At 36.6% G+C, this 14,351-nt stretch overlaps 3 protein-coding genes and 1 pseudogene across 3 annotated transcripts; 3 read left to right on the top strand and 1 right to left on the bottom strand.

Moving 5' to 3' along the window:
* Window positions 1-923: 923 nt before the first annotated feature.
* LOC111792888 (probable purine permease 11) lies at window positions 924-2,558 on the top strand. Its single transcript, XM_023674507.1, has one exon. It carries the CDS (start codon window positions 1,583-1,585, stop codon window positions 2,477-2,479), a length of 897 nt encoding a protein of 298 aa, XP_023530275.1. The 5' UTR covers window positions 924-1,582; the 3' UTR covers window positions 2,480-2,558.
* Window positions 2,559-2,679: 121 nt separating this feature from the next.
* Window positions 2,680-6,089, bottom strand: LOC111792702 (annotated as a pseudogene).
* Window positions 6,090-8,516: 2,427 nt separating this feature from the next.
* LOC111792905 lies at window positions 8,517-10,544 on the top strand. The gene is made up of 3 exons (XM_023674532.1): window positions 8,517-8,764; window positions 8,874-8,964; window positions 10,123-10,544. The coding sequence occupies exons 1-3, from the start codon at window positions 8,695-8,697 to the stop codon at window positions 10,256-10,258; spliced, it is 297 nt and encodes a 98-aa protein (XP_023530300.1). The 5' UTR covers window positions 8,517-8,694; the 3' UTR covers window positions 10,259-10,544.
* A 1,390-nt stretch (window positions 10,545-11,934) lies between these two features.
* Window positions 11,935-13,953, top strand: LOC111792902 (60S ribosomal protein L22-2). The gene is made up of 3 exons (XM_023674525.1): window positions 11,935-12,039; window positions 12,133-12,383; window positions 13,603-13,953. The coding sequence occupies exons 2-3, from the start codon at window positions 12,154-12,156 to the stop codon at window positions 13,745-13,747; spliced, it is 375 nt and encodes a 124-aa protein (XP_023530293.1). The 5' UTR covers window positions 11,935-12,039; window positions 12,133-12,153; the 3' UTR covers window positions 13,748-13,953.
* The last annotated feature ends 398 nt before the right edge of the window (window positions 13,954-14,351 follow it).

Raw genomic sequence — 14,351 nt, 5'->3', positions numbered from 1 at the left:
AATCACCAATGATAAATAAGTAATTAATTAAACTTTTTAATTAATCAATTTTCATTCATTAACTATTTAAGTCACTCTACTGTAAACTTAGATTTGTACTCTTATACATGGTAAAACATATTGTGTTCATTAATCATGGTAAGCAAGTCGATCATTTACGAGTTATTAGGAATTATAACTAAGTCAAATTTTTATTTTACTCTTGTAATTATATCTTTCATTTTAAGTATCACATATTCATAATTACACCTTTCACTTTAAATATAACTCATTCTTCATTAGTATTATCACGTACCACCACATGTTTTTATAATAATTATGCTTTTCACAACGAGCTAGGCATACATAACATGAAAGTAATCCATATATCATGATCGCCGACATGCACTCACATTCAGCAACTGGTTCATTCCAGATACATCGACCTAACCATTTTTTTCTAGGGTTTAAATATTCTATATGGTGCTCAACGTTTGGTTCTTGACCTATTTGAGGCTTCAAATTGTGCTTCGCGCCCTTGACATCTTTACCTAAAATCCTTGATGACACATACTTGGCCCTTGACCATTTTTACTCGAGGCACTTAGTATGTGTCATAATTGCACTCTTTTGAGACTTGTAGTGTGACTGTGGAACACTTACTCTCCCTCTAGACCCTCTAGAGTAAGTTAGCAAACTAAAACTTGGGTCGCTATTAGTTCAAATGACCTATGCTTAAGTCATTAGCCTCAGTCTTGAAAAACGACTTTAAAAATCGGGGTCAGAAAAAGTTTTAAAAAACGTTTGGAAATCAATTTGAGACAACAATGTTATAAACTAACAAGTAATAAGGAACAATAACGACATTGATACCATATAACCTAGGTACGGAGAATTGACAATTAGTTACATCTTCTAGCACTCCAGTTTGAAGTAAATTGACATTAGGATCATTCACGAGAGTTTCAAATAATAATAATAAAATAATAAATACTACTTAACACGAAAGGAAGTCATAAAAAGGTATTCATTGGAATAGACAACAGACAACTCCTAGTGATATAAATCAAATAGGATCATTTCATGAGAGTTTCAAAAACTTGGCCAACTCAAAAAGATCTTTCAAACTTTCAGACTTGTCTAGTTGACTTTCTATCCCACAGCCAATAAAAAGCACTTCAAAGTTTGACTTTTGGTTTCATGTCTGCAATTTCAGTCAAACCAATCCTCTTCCAAGAAGTTCTTGTCGGTTCCCAAGTTTATAAATTTCGTTCTCCTTCACTTTTCCAAGGAAAATCCGATTCCTTTGTTCGTCCTAAAGCCTCAAAATCCTCATGGAGGTGACCGAAGAAGTTCAACTTCACACTACAGGTACAATATTTTTCACTTCTTATAGGACGAAGATAGAAACGTAATGATATTTTGAGCTCGTGGATTTTGATCAGGTAACCATAGAGACCAGAATTCAAACAAAACCCGAAAGCTAGAACAATACACGCGGTGGATTCGCATCGGGTTCTATGCCCTTTTTCTCGTGTGTGGCCAATCGGCTGCAACTCTCTTGGGAAGACTCTATTATGATAAAGGAGGGAATAGCAAATGGATGGCTACATTGGTTCAATCTGCTGGCTTCCCAATTCTCCTTCCCCTCCTTTGTTTTTTCACCCAACCCACCAAATCTTCCCCCAAACAGCCAAATTTCCTCACATTTGCCTTCATTTGCTTTGCTTTTGGTGTTCTTTTGACAGGAGACAATTTGATGTATTCTTATGGCCTACTCTATCTTCCTGTCTCTACTTACTCACTTCTTTGTGCAACCCAATTGGCTTTCAATGCACTTTTCAGCTTCTTCCTCAATGCTCAAAAGCTCTCTCCTTATATACTCAACTCTCTCGTCCTCCTCACTGTCTCAGCTTCCCTTCTAGCTCTCAACTCCGAGTCCGATTCCACAACTCATTCGAGTAAAGGGAAGTACATAATCGGGTTCATTTGCACACTCGGTGCATCTGCGGCTTATTCGTTGTATCTTTGTCTTCTCCAGGTGTGTTTTGAGAAGGTTTTCAAGGGAGAAACGTTTGCCACGGTGTTGGATATGCAGATATATCCTTCATTCGTGGCAAGCTGCGGTTGTGTGGTCGGTCTTTTCGGAAGTGGTGAATGGAGAGGTTTGGGAGATGAGATGAGGGGATATGGAGAAGGTAGAGTTTCTTATGTGATGACTTTGGTTTGGACTGCAGTGGCTTGGCAGGTCTCCTCCATTGGTTTGTTGGGGTTGATTTTTGAGGTGTCTTCGTTATTCTCTAATGTGATTAGCACATTGGCTTTGCCTGTTGTGCCAATTCTAGCAGTGATGTTTTTCCATGACAAAATGAATGGGATGAAGGCCATGGCTTTGGTTTTGGCTCTTTGGGGATTTGTTTCCTATGTTTATCATAATTATCTTCATGAGTCTAAAGCCAAGGCAACCTTACAGAGTGCTACTGATATCAATGCAGTTTGATAACATGATAAGTCTTATGGTCATGAACACGAGGGAGACGACGAACCACCTCCCTCCTTGAGGACGAACAAGAAGAAGATGGCGACCAAAAAGAACAGAAACATTCATAAACTTTCTACATGTATGGTTATTCCCTACAGAATCATGAGTATTATCTATAGATTGAAGTATAAATCATCCCAAAAACTTTTCTAAACAGCTCCCAAGAACAAAATCATGCAGATACATATAATTTTCTCAATTTCAGACCAATGTTAAAGAATCACTACCGGCAACATTATGTTAAGCTTGAGGTTGTTAAGTATAAATAAAAACGAGAACGAGAAGCTAATGTTATCGAGTCAGGTGTATAAAGATTTAAGTTTATGTCGAACCATTATGTGTACCTTGGTCGTTCCTTATCTGCTTGTTTCGAGCTGCCAACCCCAAGGAATTGGTCCACTAGTTTTGCTACCAAGTTTGTAAGATTATCTGCTGCTTCCTGTGTGGATGCCTCTGCATGGACATGAATAACGTCCTCGGTTCCTGATGGCCTTACGAAACAACGTCCTTGAGGATATTTTGCTGCAACAGAAAATGAAAGATAACGAGAATATAGGGATCAGAGGGATATCAGTTGTCGTACGGAGAAACGGATTGCATATCTAAGGGAAACAATCAATCTAGTTGAGCTGAAATGAAGTATAAGAAACAGATCTTACTGAAAAATATGAAACATGCAACTTATTAGCTAAGCAAATATAGATTTCAGAGTTGTCGTTACCTGTTTCCACATTGATTGCTTCTTGTAACCCAGGTGGCTTTACAACCTCAGTTTCTGCATTAGTTGTTTCAACCGCTGTTCTGTCAACGACTTTCACCTGTGAGTTAACGAAGAAAGAATCAATATTCAAATCAAGGAAGTGAATGATGAATCTTCTCAAAAAAAAAAAAAAGTTGCATACTCTAACGGCCCAAGTCCACTGCTAGCAGATATTGTCCTCTTTGGGTTTTCCCATTCGAGCTTCTTCTCAAGATTTTTAAAACGCATTTATTAGGGAGAGGTTTTCACAATATCTTATAAAGAATGTTTTGTTCTCCTCCCCAACCGATGTGGAATCTCACAATCCACCCCCCTTCGGGGCCCAGAATCCTCGCTGGCACTCGTTCCCTTCTCCAATCGATGTGGGACTCCCCAATCCACACCCCTTTCTGGGCTCAGCATCCTTGCTGGCACACCGCCTCGTGTCCACCCCCTTCGAGGCTCAACCTCCTCGCTGGCACTCGTTCCCATCTCCAATCGATGTGGGACCCCCCAATCCACCCCTTTCGGGGCCCAGCATCCTTGTTGGCACACCGCCTTGTGTCCACCCCCCTTCGGGGCTCAACCTCCTCGCTGACACTCATTCCCTTCTCCAATCGATGTGGGACTCCCCAATCCACCCCTTTCAGGGCATAGCGTCCTTGCTGGCACACCACCTCATGTCCACCCCCCTTCGGGGCTCAACCTCCTCGTTGGCACATCGCCCAATGTCTGGCATTGATACCATTTGTAACGGCCCAAATCCACCGCTAACAGACGTTGTCCTCTTTGGGCTTTCCCTTTCGGGCTTCCCCTCAAGTATTTTAAAACGCGTCTGTTGGAGAGAGGTTTCCACACCCTTGTAAAAAATGTTTCGTTCTCCTCCTTAATCGATACGGAATCTCACACATACGGAAGCCACAAAGAACATGCATGCTACCACAGTCTTAAAATCTGGCCTACTACTACAGTAATTGAATTGATAGTGTTATTGCCACAAACAATAGCAAAATGAACAAGAACTGTAAATTACATTTATTTTCCCTCTAACTTGTCCCACAAACAATAGGTTTGCTTCTTTCCTCTCAAAAATAAAAACTAGAGAACAATATAAACTTGCTTCATAGTGAGGAAGCAGACAAACAAACCTTGAGCTGCCTACTCGGTAGATCCCGATGAAGTTCATTCCAGTCTACCAATGTTTGTGCTGTAGAATAGCCTCAACTAGGAGCAAGCCACTCAGGGCATCTCCCACAGCTTGATTGATCAATTTGCTGACTGCCAGTAATCTGAAGGCTGCCTTTTCCGATTCCGAACCTGAAACATACAATAAATTAACTCCTACACGCGAAAACTGTAATAACTTCACGAGAGGGCCATCTCTTTCCCACATAAATATTACCATTAGATACATTGGAGAGCTCCAAATGAATGGGATATAACATTGAAATACAGTAATCTGAGAACAAGACAGTCCCATGACCATTTGCTTCAAAATAGATGCCAATTTCAAATTCAGCAGCTTTCTCATGCAAGTACTTTACTCCGGTTGGAGTGAATACTACTTCCAGTCCCAACTCTTTAAGATACCGAGTCGAGACTCCATTTGCATAAGCAGTTTGGACGACACCAAGGCGGGGCTGAAAATCAATTTTGGTGGCTTCACTCCTTGCTGCCAAAATCGTTAACTGTTCTTTGATGAATATGGCAAATAAAGATAATATTTTGTCCCCATCAACAAGATTGATCTTATTGCTACTTCCCGATCGTACGGTAAAATATACGAGTCGGTCAGCCTCTCCATCGAAACTAGCACACTTGAAAAGCTAGAAGCATCCAAGCATTCAATACTACCTCCGATTAAGAAAACATTTTATCATTCTCAATCATAAAAGATATATCAATAAAAAATGGTTTCCCTAATTTAAAAGACTTGCTACAACCAAAAACTGATCTCTTTCGTAAACACCAATGATGATGATGATTGTAACAGCTCAAACCCACCGCTAGCAGATATTGTCCTCTTTAGGCTTTTCCTTTCAGGCTTCCGCTCAAGGTTTTAAAACGCGTTTGCTAGGGAGAGGTTTTCACACCCTTATAAAGAATGTTTTGTTCTCCTCTCCAACCGATGTGGGATCTCACAATCCACCCCCCTCGAGGCCCACCGTCCTTGCTAGCACTCATTCCTCTCTCAAATCGATGTGGGATCTCATAGTTGAGCCCCCAATGGGGGTGGATTGTGAGATCCCACATTGGTTGGAAAAGAGAATGAAGCATTCCTTATCAGAGTGTGGAAACCTTTCCCTAGCAAACGCGTTTTAAAACCTTGAGGGAAAGCTTGAAAGGGAAAGCCCGAAGAGGACAATATCTACGGCCTATTTTGTATGACACACACAATGCTAAAGAGAAAGATGTCAATTATGTGGAGTGTGAATGACATTACATAACATGTAATACACTATATGGTATGGTGGGGGAAAGGGTATTGTTGCACCTACCAAGCTGCCATGTTCACCATTTGATTAATTTACAAAATCTAAGATTAATCCTTTGTATTCGAAGATCAAGATATTTCTTATGTGATAAGCTGGCACATGTGAGCAATATCATCGTATGATACTTTCCATAACCAAAATAAACTCGATTAATCAACAACGCAGCAATGTCAAACCTGATCCCAACATCTTGCGAACCAAAGTTTCGTGGAACAATCTTCTCTTTCTGAACAAAATCAGCACCTAATCCTTCATTGAGTACACCTTCTCCATTTCCTGAACTACGAATCTCAATAGCCAAGCCATTCAAGCTTTCCTTCAAAAGTCTTAACATCTGTCCACCGACACCATTAGCTCCATCAATCTATGCTACTCCTGTTCATGATTTCTATGCTACTCCTGTTCTCACAGATTGAGGCAACATTACAACGAAACAGAATCAGATCGCAATACAGCGTGTAAATTGGCTATACCGATATAACATAAACATCAAAGTTTGTATTCTTCAACTAACGCAATTCGAAGATTGTAGTTGTTTCAGTAGAAAATCACAGAATCAAACTAAACCTCAACAGGATGAGGGTGGCCAAATGATGAATGTTAGATTAGAAAACACGAGGAAGTGAGTATTGATTATGAAAAATAAAAGAAGAACGGATCTGAAAGAAAGGAACTTCAAATAAGAACTTAGAATCTTACCAGTCCGAAGCGGAGAAATGAAAGAACTGATGATGAGAGCGCGATTTATATGATCTGAAGCTTCAATCTAACAGGAAAGAATGCAGATGGGGTGTTAAAAAAAAGTTATAAATTATTTAAATTAATTAGGGTTCAAATAAATAAAAAAATTTAAATGTGACAAATCACATGTCATACTTTCACTCATGATAGCTACCTCAACTCTCGAACCTCACGTTGTAGGATATGCATAGTTTAGAGTCGATAGCACGACTTTCATAGTTGGTCTATATCTCGACCATTTGACCAAGTCGGTTGTCGACCTCTTCTTAAGGATTGGTCACAATCACCCTTCTTTTGAGAATCGGTTTTGAGTTGACATCTTTTTGGTGGTAAACCTTTGGTAATTCATATGATTTTTCCTCATCTTAGGTGGATTGACATCCCTTCGTGGGTGAGTTGATCAAATCTAAGACTCCTACGAGGAAGGAGGACTGAAAGCAACCTATCCCAGCCTAATGGCCTAGGAAACCCTTCTTTGAATTCTGCCTGTTTTTTATCGTCTCGACTTTCGAAATTGGCTTGACACCAACCGAGAGGGGAGAACAGGGTCTTATCGTCTAGTCATTAGAAGGTTTGGGATCGTCAGAGAGCCGTACATCTCGAAAATCTTTGAGAAAGGAGGCATCCTGGTAGGAAGGCTAACCACTACATTATAATAATCATACCATAGCACACGTCAAATATTTATAAAACATGACATGTCTAGGAGTCATAGAGCACACGTCATTCATACATCAAATTTAGAGTCTACTTAGGAACGAGTTTTATTCCTCCATCTTCAATCTTTGGATTCTCACCGTTATCTTCTATATCATTTATGCATGCATGCATCATTAATACATTTAAAAAAATTAGAATAAAATATGGATGTAAACATATATGTATACCATATGTCATTTATGCATACATGCATCATTATTAAATGTAATATTTTACTTTTTTTTCCAATACGAAAGCAACCTTGTAATATAATATAAAATAATTGATTAAGTAATAATAACAATAATAATTTAAATTTATTATCTAATTATAAATTAATAATAATCGCCGAATTATAATTTATGGAAAATAAATAAAATAAAATAAAGCATTTTCAATGTGTGGGCGTTGAACAAATCAAGAGGTCAACTATGTACAACATGTTCCGTTTGAAAAAAGTCCAATGCACCTTCTTTTAAAATACAAGCTCAATATTATTACTTGTGTAAAAATCTATAATTAACCTTAGTGTTGGATTAATTTAGCCCGAACAAGTTGAACGGGGTGAATCAACTCCACGTTATCTCAGACATGCAAGATAAGTATGACGTGTTTTTGTGTCATATTCTCTCTAATGATTAAGTTAGTATTGTGTACCTTTAATGTAGGACGAGTGCCTTTATTTGTAGGTTTCCTTTCCAACAGTAGTGTCAGGATCGTATGTTTACCCATTTAGGATCTTACTGAAAAATAATTTCTGCCTCACTTAATAAGTGACACCCCTCGAATTTATTCAAAATAATGTAACAACCTAAACTCACGGCTAACAAATATTATTATCTTCCAAACTTTCTTAAAAGATTTTAAAACACGTCTACTAACATAGATGTCTTCCACGTACCTAAACTTAACCTCTACCATTTATTTATTTATTTACCCAAAATAAAGGTAAAAGTTAATGGATAAAAATAGAATATATATATATATCAGTTCCACATTTTCCACCTAGGACTACAAAATAAAATTAATAATCTAAAATTTTTTTGAGATTTAAAATTTTTATTTATTTTATATTAAGTTCGATTGTAACACTATATTTGGGTTGGTCGGTGGTTCGAGTAGTCAGAGTTGAACTTTTTATAATTTATTCCCAAAAGATTATTAAGGGGCAGAACATTGAATGTAACCAATACATACCCATAAAATATTTTGTTGGTTGGCATTTTAAAACAACAATATTTAATAGCTTTTCAAAAAAGAAAAAAAAAAAAGGACTATTTTATTTATTTATTTATTTTTTAATTTTTTTTGTATTCGTTGAGCTACGAGGTTTTCGTCCCCCCGCCCACCGCCCACAGAATTTGGGGCGTTCCACAATTTCGCCTCTTCTTCCTTTTTCCTATAAATTTCCCGATGTGAAAACTGCCATTTCTCCATATCCGTAAACTCTGCTGCATTTTCTCTCCCTTTTCCTTTGCCGATCTCTGTTCCTGTTATCCATGGCGGAATCCAAGGGCAAACTCGAATCTCTTAGGGAGTGGGTTTCTGAGCACAAGCTTCGTACCGTCGGTAAATCTACGTTTTCAATCCTCCGTCTATTGTATTTTCCTGATTTCCGATTGCTTGTTATGTTTCGATTTTGTGTTCTGATTGCATGTTGTTGTTGTTTGGGGTGAAGGTTCTCTGTGGCTTAGCGGGATTGCGGGTTCTATTGCCTACAATTGGTCTCAACCTAATATGAAGACCAGCGTGAAGATCATCCATGCTAGGTCCGTTTCTGGTTTTTTGTGTTTTTTTTTTCCTCAATCCTGGATTTTGGATTTTTCTCTAGTGCTGCCTATTTATGAAGTTTTTATTCTGGAATTAATCGGCGGATTAACGTTATTGGATTTAAGTCTGTAAAAACCATCCCTCTTTTAGGGATTTGGCTGGAGTTTTGAGATCCTGAGGATGTTCTAGAGTTAATTCTGATAAAACAGAGATTATTTTCCCCTAAATTTGTTTGAAGCGATGTTTTGGATGGCTTGAAAGCTTAATTTTGTTGTGTTCTTGATTATTAAGTCCATGAATTTGTTAGTAGAACAACCTTAATCTCTCTTATATAAAAGCAAAAGAAAAAACGGCGCTGCATGATCATGTTTTCCTTAAATTTTCGTTCTAGACTCTGAAAAAACTGTCCTATGATTGAGTGCTTCGTTTTCCTGATGAACGCCAAAACATTCTTAGCTTCTGTGCTCTTGTGACCTTCCTGTTAGGAATCAACTCTCTACAATGGCATGATATTGTCCACTTTGAGCACAAGCTTTGCTTTGGGCTTCCCCAAAAGGCCTCATAGCAATGGACATGTATTCCTTACTTATAAACCCATGATCATTCCCTAAACTAGCCAATGTACAGTTCATAGCCTCTAATTGGAATGGCCTACCCAAGATTTCTTGGTAAATTGTTACCATTCTACGTATACCATCATCTTAGATTAGAGGGCATTTTTTTAAGGATTCATTGTCCCTTAGGCTGTTCTGTGGCCATCTTTGAACATTTATTTTCATCATATTTGGGTATATGATCATATGTTACTAATTGTCTTCGGTTATTCAGTCTTTTAAATATCATGTCTAATTATACTTTCTTTGTTTGTGTTCAATAATTCTGACGAGCTCAATGGTTTACTAAGCCTAAGTTGATGTTTCATCTATCTATGTATCATCTCTGATAAAAATTCACGTGGAAGTTTGACAATTACTATTGAGATTTCAAACATAGATGATCAAAATGAGAAATTTGACAGAAGTTTGAGGACCAAAATTGCATTTAAACCAAATGTTTTATGTTTTACCTTCATCCTTATTTAAGGGGCATTTTGTTTGCCATGTTCTTGTGTATGAGGTCTGATGTCGATGTGCTGGGTTGTTGAAAATGGCTATCAGGTTGCACGCACAGGCTTTGACCCTGGCTGCTCTAGCAGGCGCTGCCGTGGTGGAATATTATGAACACAAATCAGGAGCGAAGGCAGAGCGATATGCCAAATTCCTTCCAATTGATAACTACTCAAGGAAGGACTAAGTTTTGTTTTGTGTGTTTGTGTACGTACACAACAGGAGGGAAGGGGTAATAAACTAGTTTCATTCTCATTCTGAGGCTTAGAAATCAATGTTACTTGTCCATTCTTTTGTAGTATGCAAATATGATTAATATAAGCAATTTGTTTGTGAACCTTCTTGGAGGTGAATGAATGAATGAATGAATGAATGAATGGTGTTGTATTATGAACCAAATGTTGGTGGATCTGTGAGAAGCTCTGCCCTGTTTGATCTTTCCCTTCCATCAGGACCTAATATATGGTGATTTTGTAAGCCCCAAAGCAAGAATGAATAATCTCTTTTACCTCTCTCCATATATATATATGAATAATTTACGTTTAGAACTAATTATGTTAGCTCATTCATTAATGTATCATAATTTTAAAACATGATTCATTTATTCAAATCAAATCCACTGTAATTAATTAAATGTTTTGTTGTAATAATTATATATAATGATTTTTAAAAATTCGTTTTTATTATTTAATTAATGATTTATCATGATTATATAAAATTTATAAATATTCTCCATTTAAAATAATTTTGGTATTTGATTTTTGAAATATAACCCATAGTTCTTCAATTTTATTATTTTATTGATTATTACAATTAAAAGTATATAATTTTATAATTTTGTTAAACAAAATTATTAAGATTGATCGCTAAATAAGCTCGAAACCCTACCATTTAAGATATATTATTCAATAATATACTTATTAGTGAATAAAAATTTAATTAGCTAAAATTATTTTAATAATTTGACGTAATAAAAATGAAGTAGTGTAAAAAAATTGTTGAATATCCACTCTAAAAAATTATTTCAATCAACAAAGGTTGTCACTTCCAATAAATCGAACAAGAAGAGCGTTGAATAAAAGTTTTTCACTCACGTTGACTACTTTTTTGCTTTCGATGTGAGCGTATACCCTAATTTCGGCCTGAATATTCTTCTCCTTCCATTATCGAACTAAATTTGGAAACTCTAATATTTTCTCCTTTCACTTTCCGTCATCGATTTACAACGACCTACTACGAACACTGTGTCCAATTTCTCCACTAATCGAACCATTGTTCTTGAAAATACAAGTCCTATTGTTATGCAAAATGGGCTCTAAAGTTATATGAGAAAATATTGACGTCATATCTCCCTTGATACAATGTGCGTATAGATTGAGTTGGAAAAAACTTTTAAATGAATCTGAAAATTTAAATTGGTTGGATGGGTGACTCGAGCAACTTGAATATAATCCACAACCCAGTAACACATGTTATATTAGGTTGGGTTGTCGAATAGTTTTTTTTTATTAAAAAAAAATCATATTTATCTATAATACATGTTATATTAACAACTTAAAATATACTTAATATTTTTATAAGTAGGGTTGCGCTGAGTTGAATTGTAACCCTATTTTCGAGTTGATTGGATTGACCCGACCAAAAAATGATAACACTCAAATCGAACTGAACTTTTTGATTTTTTAAAAATTTAATCCAAATCGAATCGAGAAAAATTTAATCCAATTCAATATTCATAGTTTGAACGGAATGATTTGAGTTGATCGAATTATCCGGACGAGTCGACATTTAACTCCTCGAGCTAGCTAGCCAAGTGGGGTGTAGTGTGTGGGTTAAGAGAACAAACCCATTGGAAGTCCATGTCCATCGGCGGCCCAATCTGGTTACTATATATCATAAACCTAGCTCGTTTAGGGCTTCACTTGGCGGCCGTCGGTATCTGAGTTCTCAAAGTCTCTGCAGCACCCGGTAATTCTCTCTTCCTCTCTGTTATGTTGCTTCCAATGATCTTAATCTAGTCGTTTTTAGGCATCAATACATTGGATTTTCTTCTGATTGCAGAGATTTTTAACTAAATCGAAAATGAGTCGAGGAGGTGCAGCCGGTCCCAAGGGGAAGAAGAAGGGAGTAACCTTCACAATCGACTGTTCGAAGCCGGTGGAAGATAAGATTATGGACATTGCTTCTCTGGAAAAGTTTCTTTTGGAGAGGATTAAAGTCGGAGGCAAGGCTGGAGCTCTTGGCGATGCCGTCTCTGTTACTCGTGAGAAGAGTAAAATTACCGTCACTTCTGACAGTAATTTCTCCAAGAGGTATACGTTTTTTTTTTTTCCTTTCATTTGAATCATTAGTTTGTTATGAATCAATGTTGAGACCAGTTTTATTTCAGAAGTTGTATTTTGGATGTAGTTTTGTACATAAAGTTTGTATTGAGGAGTGGCTAGGTTGAATATTTCTTACGTGATAGTGTTTTGAATGTTACAAATATGTGCTATTGTTCTAAAGCTATATTTGAGATTTGTTATAGTGAGGGGCAACTTAGGCTTGTTATGTTTGATATTTGTTTGTATGATGAACATGATTGAATGTACTGAACTCCGATGGAGAATTCTGAGATTCGAGACGAGGGCAGAATAATTGATTCTAAAATAAGGGTTGTTTCGTTTGAATTTTGTTCTGTATAAAGTTATTGATTGAATGTGTATTGAAAATCCATTTGTAGAATTCTGAGAGTCAGACATTTTGAATACCATTACAGCATTTTGAGGGCTCTGATTATATATATAGTTTCTTAACGGGTTTTGGTTCTTCTATTTTTGAAGTTTGGGATATAGAATAGGCTGTTCATATTGGAAAGTTGATTGGCAGTTTCCTTGTGTAACTATTTAGAGTGTAACCTAAACATGGTGAACTTGTTATGTTTACTTGATGTGCTGGTTGCGTTGGTTTGTTTGTGAATATGTAGAAATAGAACACTGTGCTGTTTGACGTGCTAATTATTTGTTCTTTTGAATCTATTATTCCTGTAAATTTGCTCATTTTTTGTCGAAGTATTCATGTGGGCACATAGTTCTAGTGATTTGTGATTTGTGATTGGTTTTGTTAGTTAGCTTATTCCCTCCCTTGTTCCTTTCCCCAACGTAGCAATGTGGTCTTCCAATAAGTTCATTTTATCATTTTATTGAGGTTGTTCTTGGAGTTGATTGATGTCAATCGACTTATGTATTTGCGTCTAGGTTTCTGCATTTAATTGTGTCTTCATTCCTACACTTGAAGATATAGGAATAGGAACCGAGAGGGATAGAATAGATCACAAATCGCTCGGCCTATTTACTCATTGGTGATGTGTTGCTAAGCAATATCTTAGGCAGTTGTAGAAACTCAATATCTAAATTGCATTAGTCTCTCCGTTTGTTCTTCTGACACGTAGCAATTTGGCCTCGAGAACTCTGGCGTGTATAAAACAAAAATGATTGTATATGTAAGGAACATGAACTATGACTGATTTTATCTTATATCTGTCTGTTGTAGATATTTGAAGTACTTGACCAAGAAGTACCTGAAGAAACACAATGTGCGAGATTGGCTACGAGTGATCGCTGCGAACAAAGATAGGAACGTTTACGAACTCAGGTACTTCAACATTGCCGAGAATGAGGGAGAGGAAGAGGATTAAATTTATGAATTTGACATTGCATTTAAGGAACAAATTATGTCGCAGCAATCTCTCACTGTTTTTGTTACTACTGTTGCTTGTGTGATCCTTTATTTTTTTCATTCGAACTAATGCAGTTTAGCAATTTTGTTTTCTTCGACAGTCTTAGATTGCTGTTGTTTTTGTGTCATATTTGAGCAACACCAACAATTTTTCACTCACAACCACCAATGTTTCACTTATCTTAATACATATTTTTTAGATATGATTAATTATATACTAGTAAAACTTGATATTTTTTTTGAGTGTAACATTTTGCATAAGAATGTAAGTTAATATATTAGTATTCATTATAATATTGGTCATATATTTAATTACATAATCAATTACCTTATATTAAAATAAAATCATCGACGCCGGAGGAACTTAAATAGAAGGGTAAACTGGTAAGAAAATATGGCGAAAAAAAAGAGAAAAGTTTCACTATAATGAACATTTGTGAAATAGGTGTGAAAATAAGCTATCCAACACAATGCAACCATCTAGTTACGTGCAAAATGTTGCAATCCACGATGCGATTGTGCTCTTGAGTAGTGATAACCTCACTACGAAAGACAGTAGGTTG

The sequence above is a fragment of the Cucurbita pepo genome, chromosome LG04 (assembly GCF_002806865.2).
Source record: "Cucurbita pepo subsp. pepo cultivar mu-cu-16 chromosome LG04, ASM280686v2, whole genome shotgun sequence".
NCBI lineage: Eukaryota > Viridiplantae > Streptophyta > Magnoliopsida > Cucurbitales > Cucurbitaceae > Cucurbita > Cucurbita pepo.
Note: the sequence above shows the minus strand (reverse complement) of the source record. Positions and strands in the feature narration are given on the sequence as shown.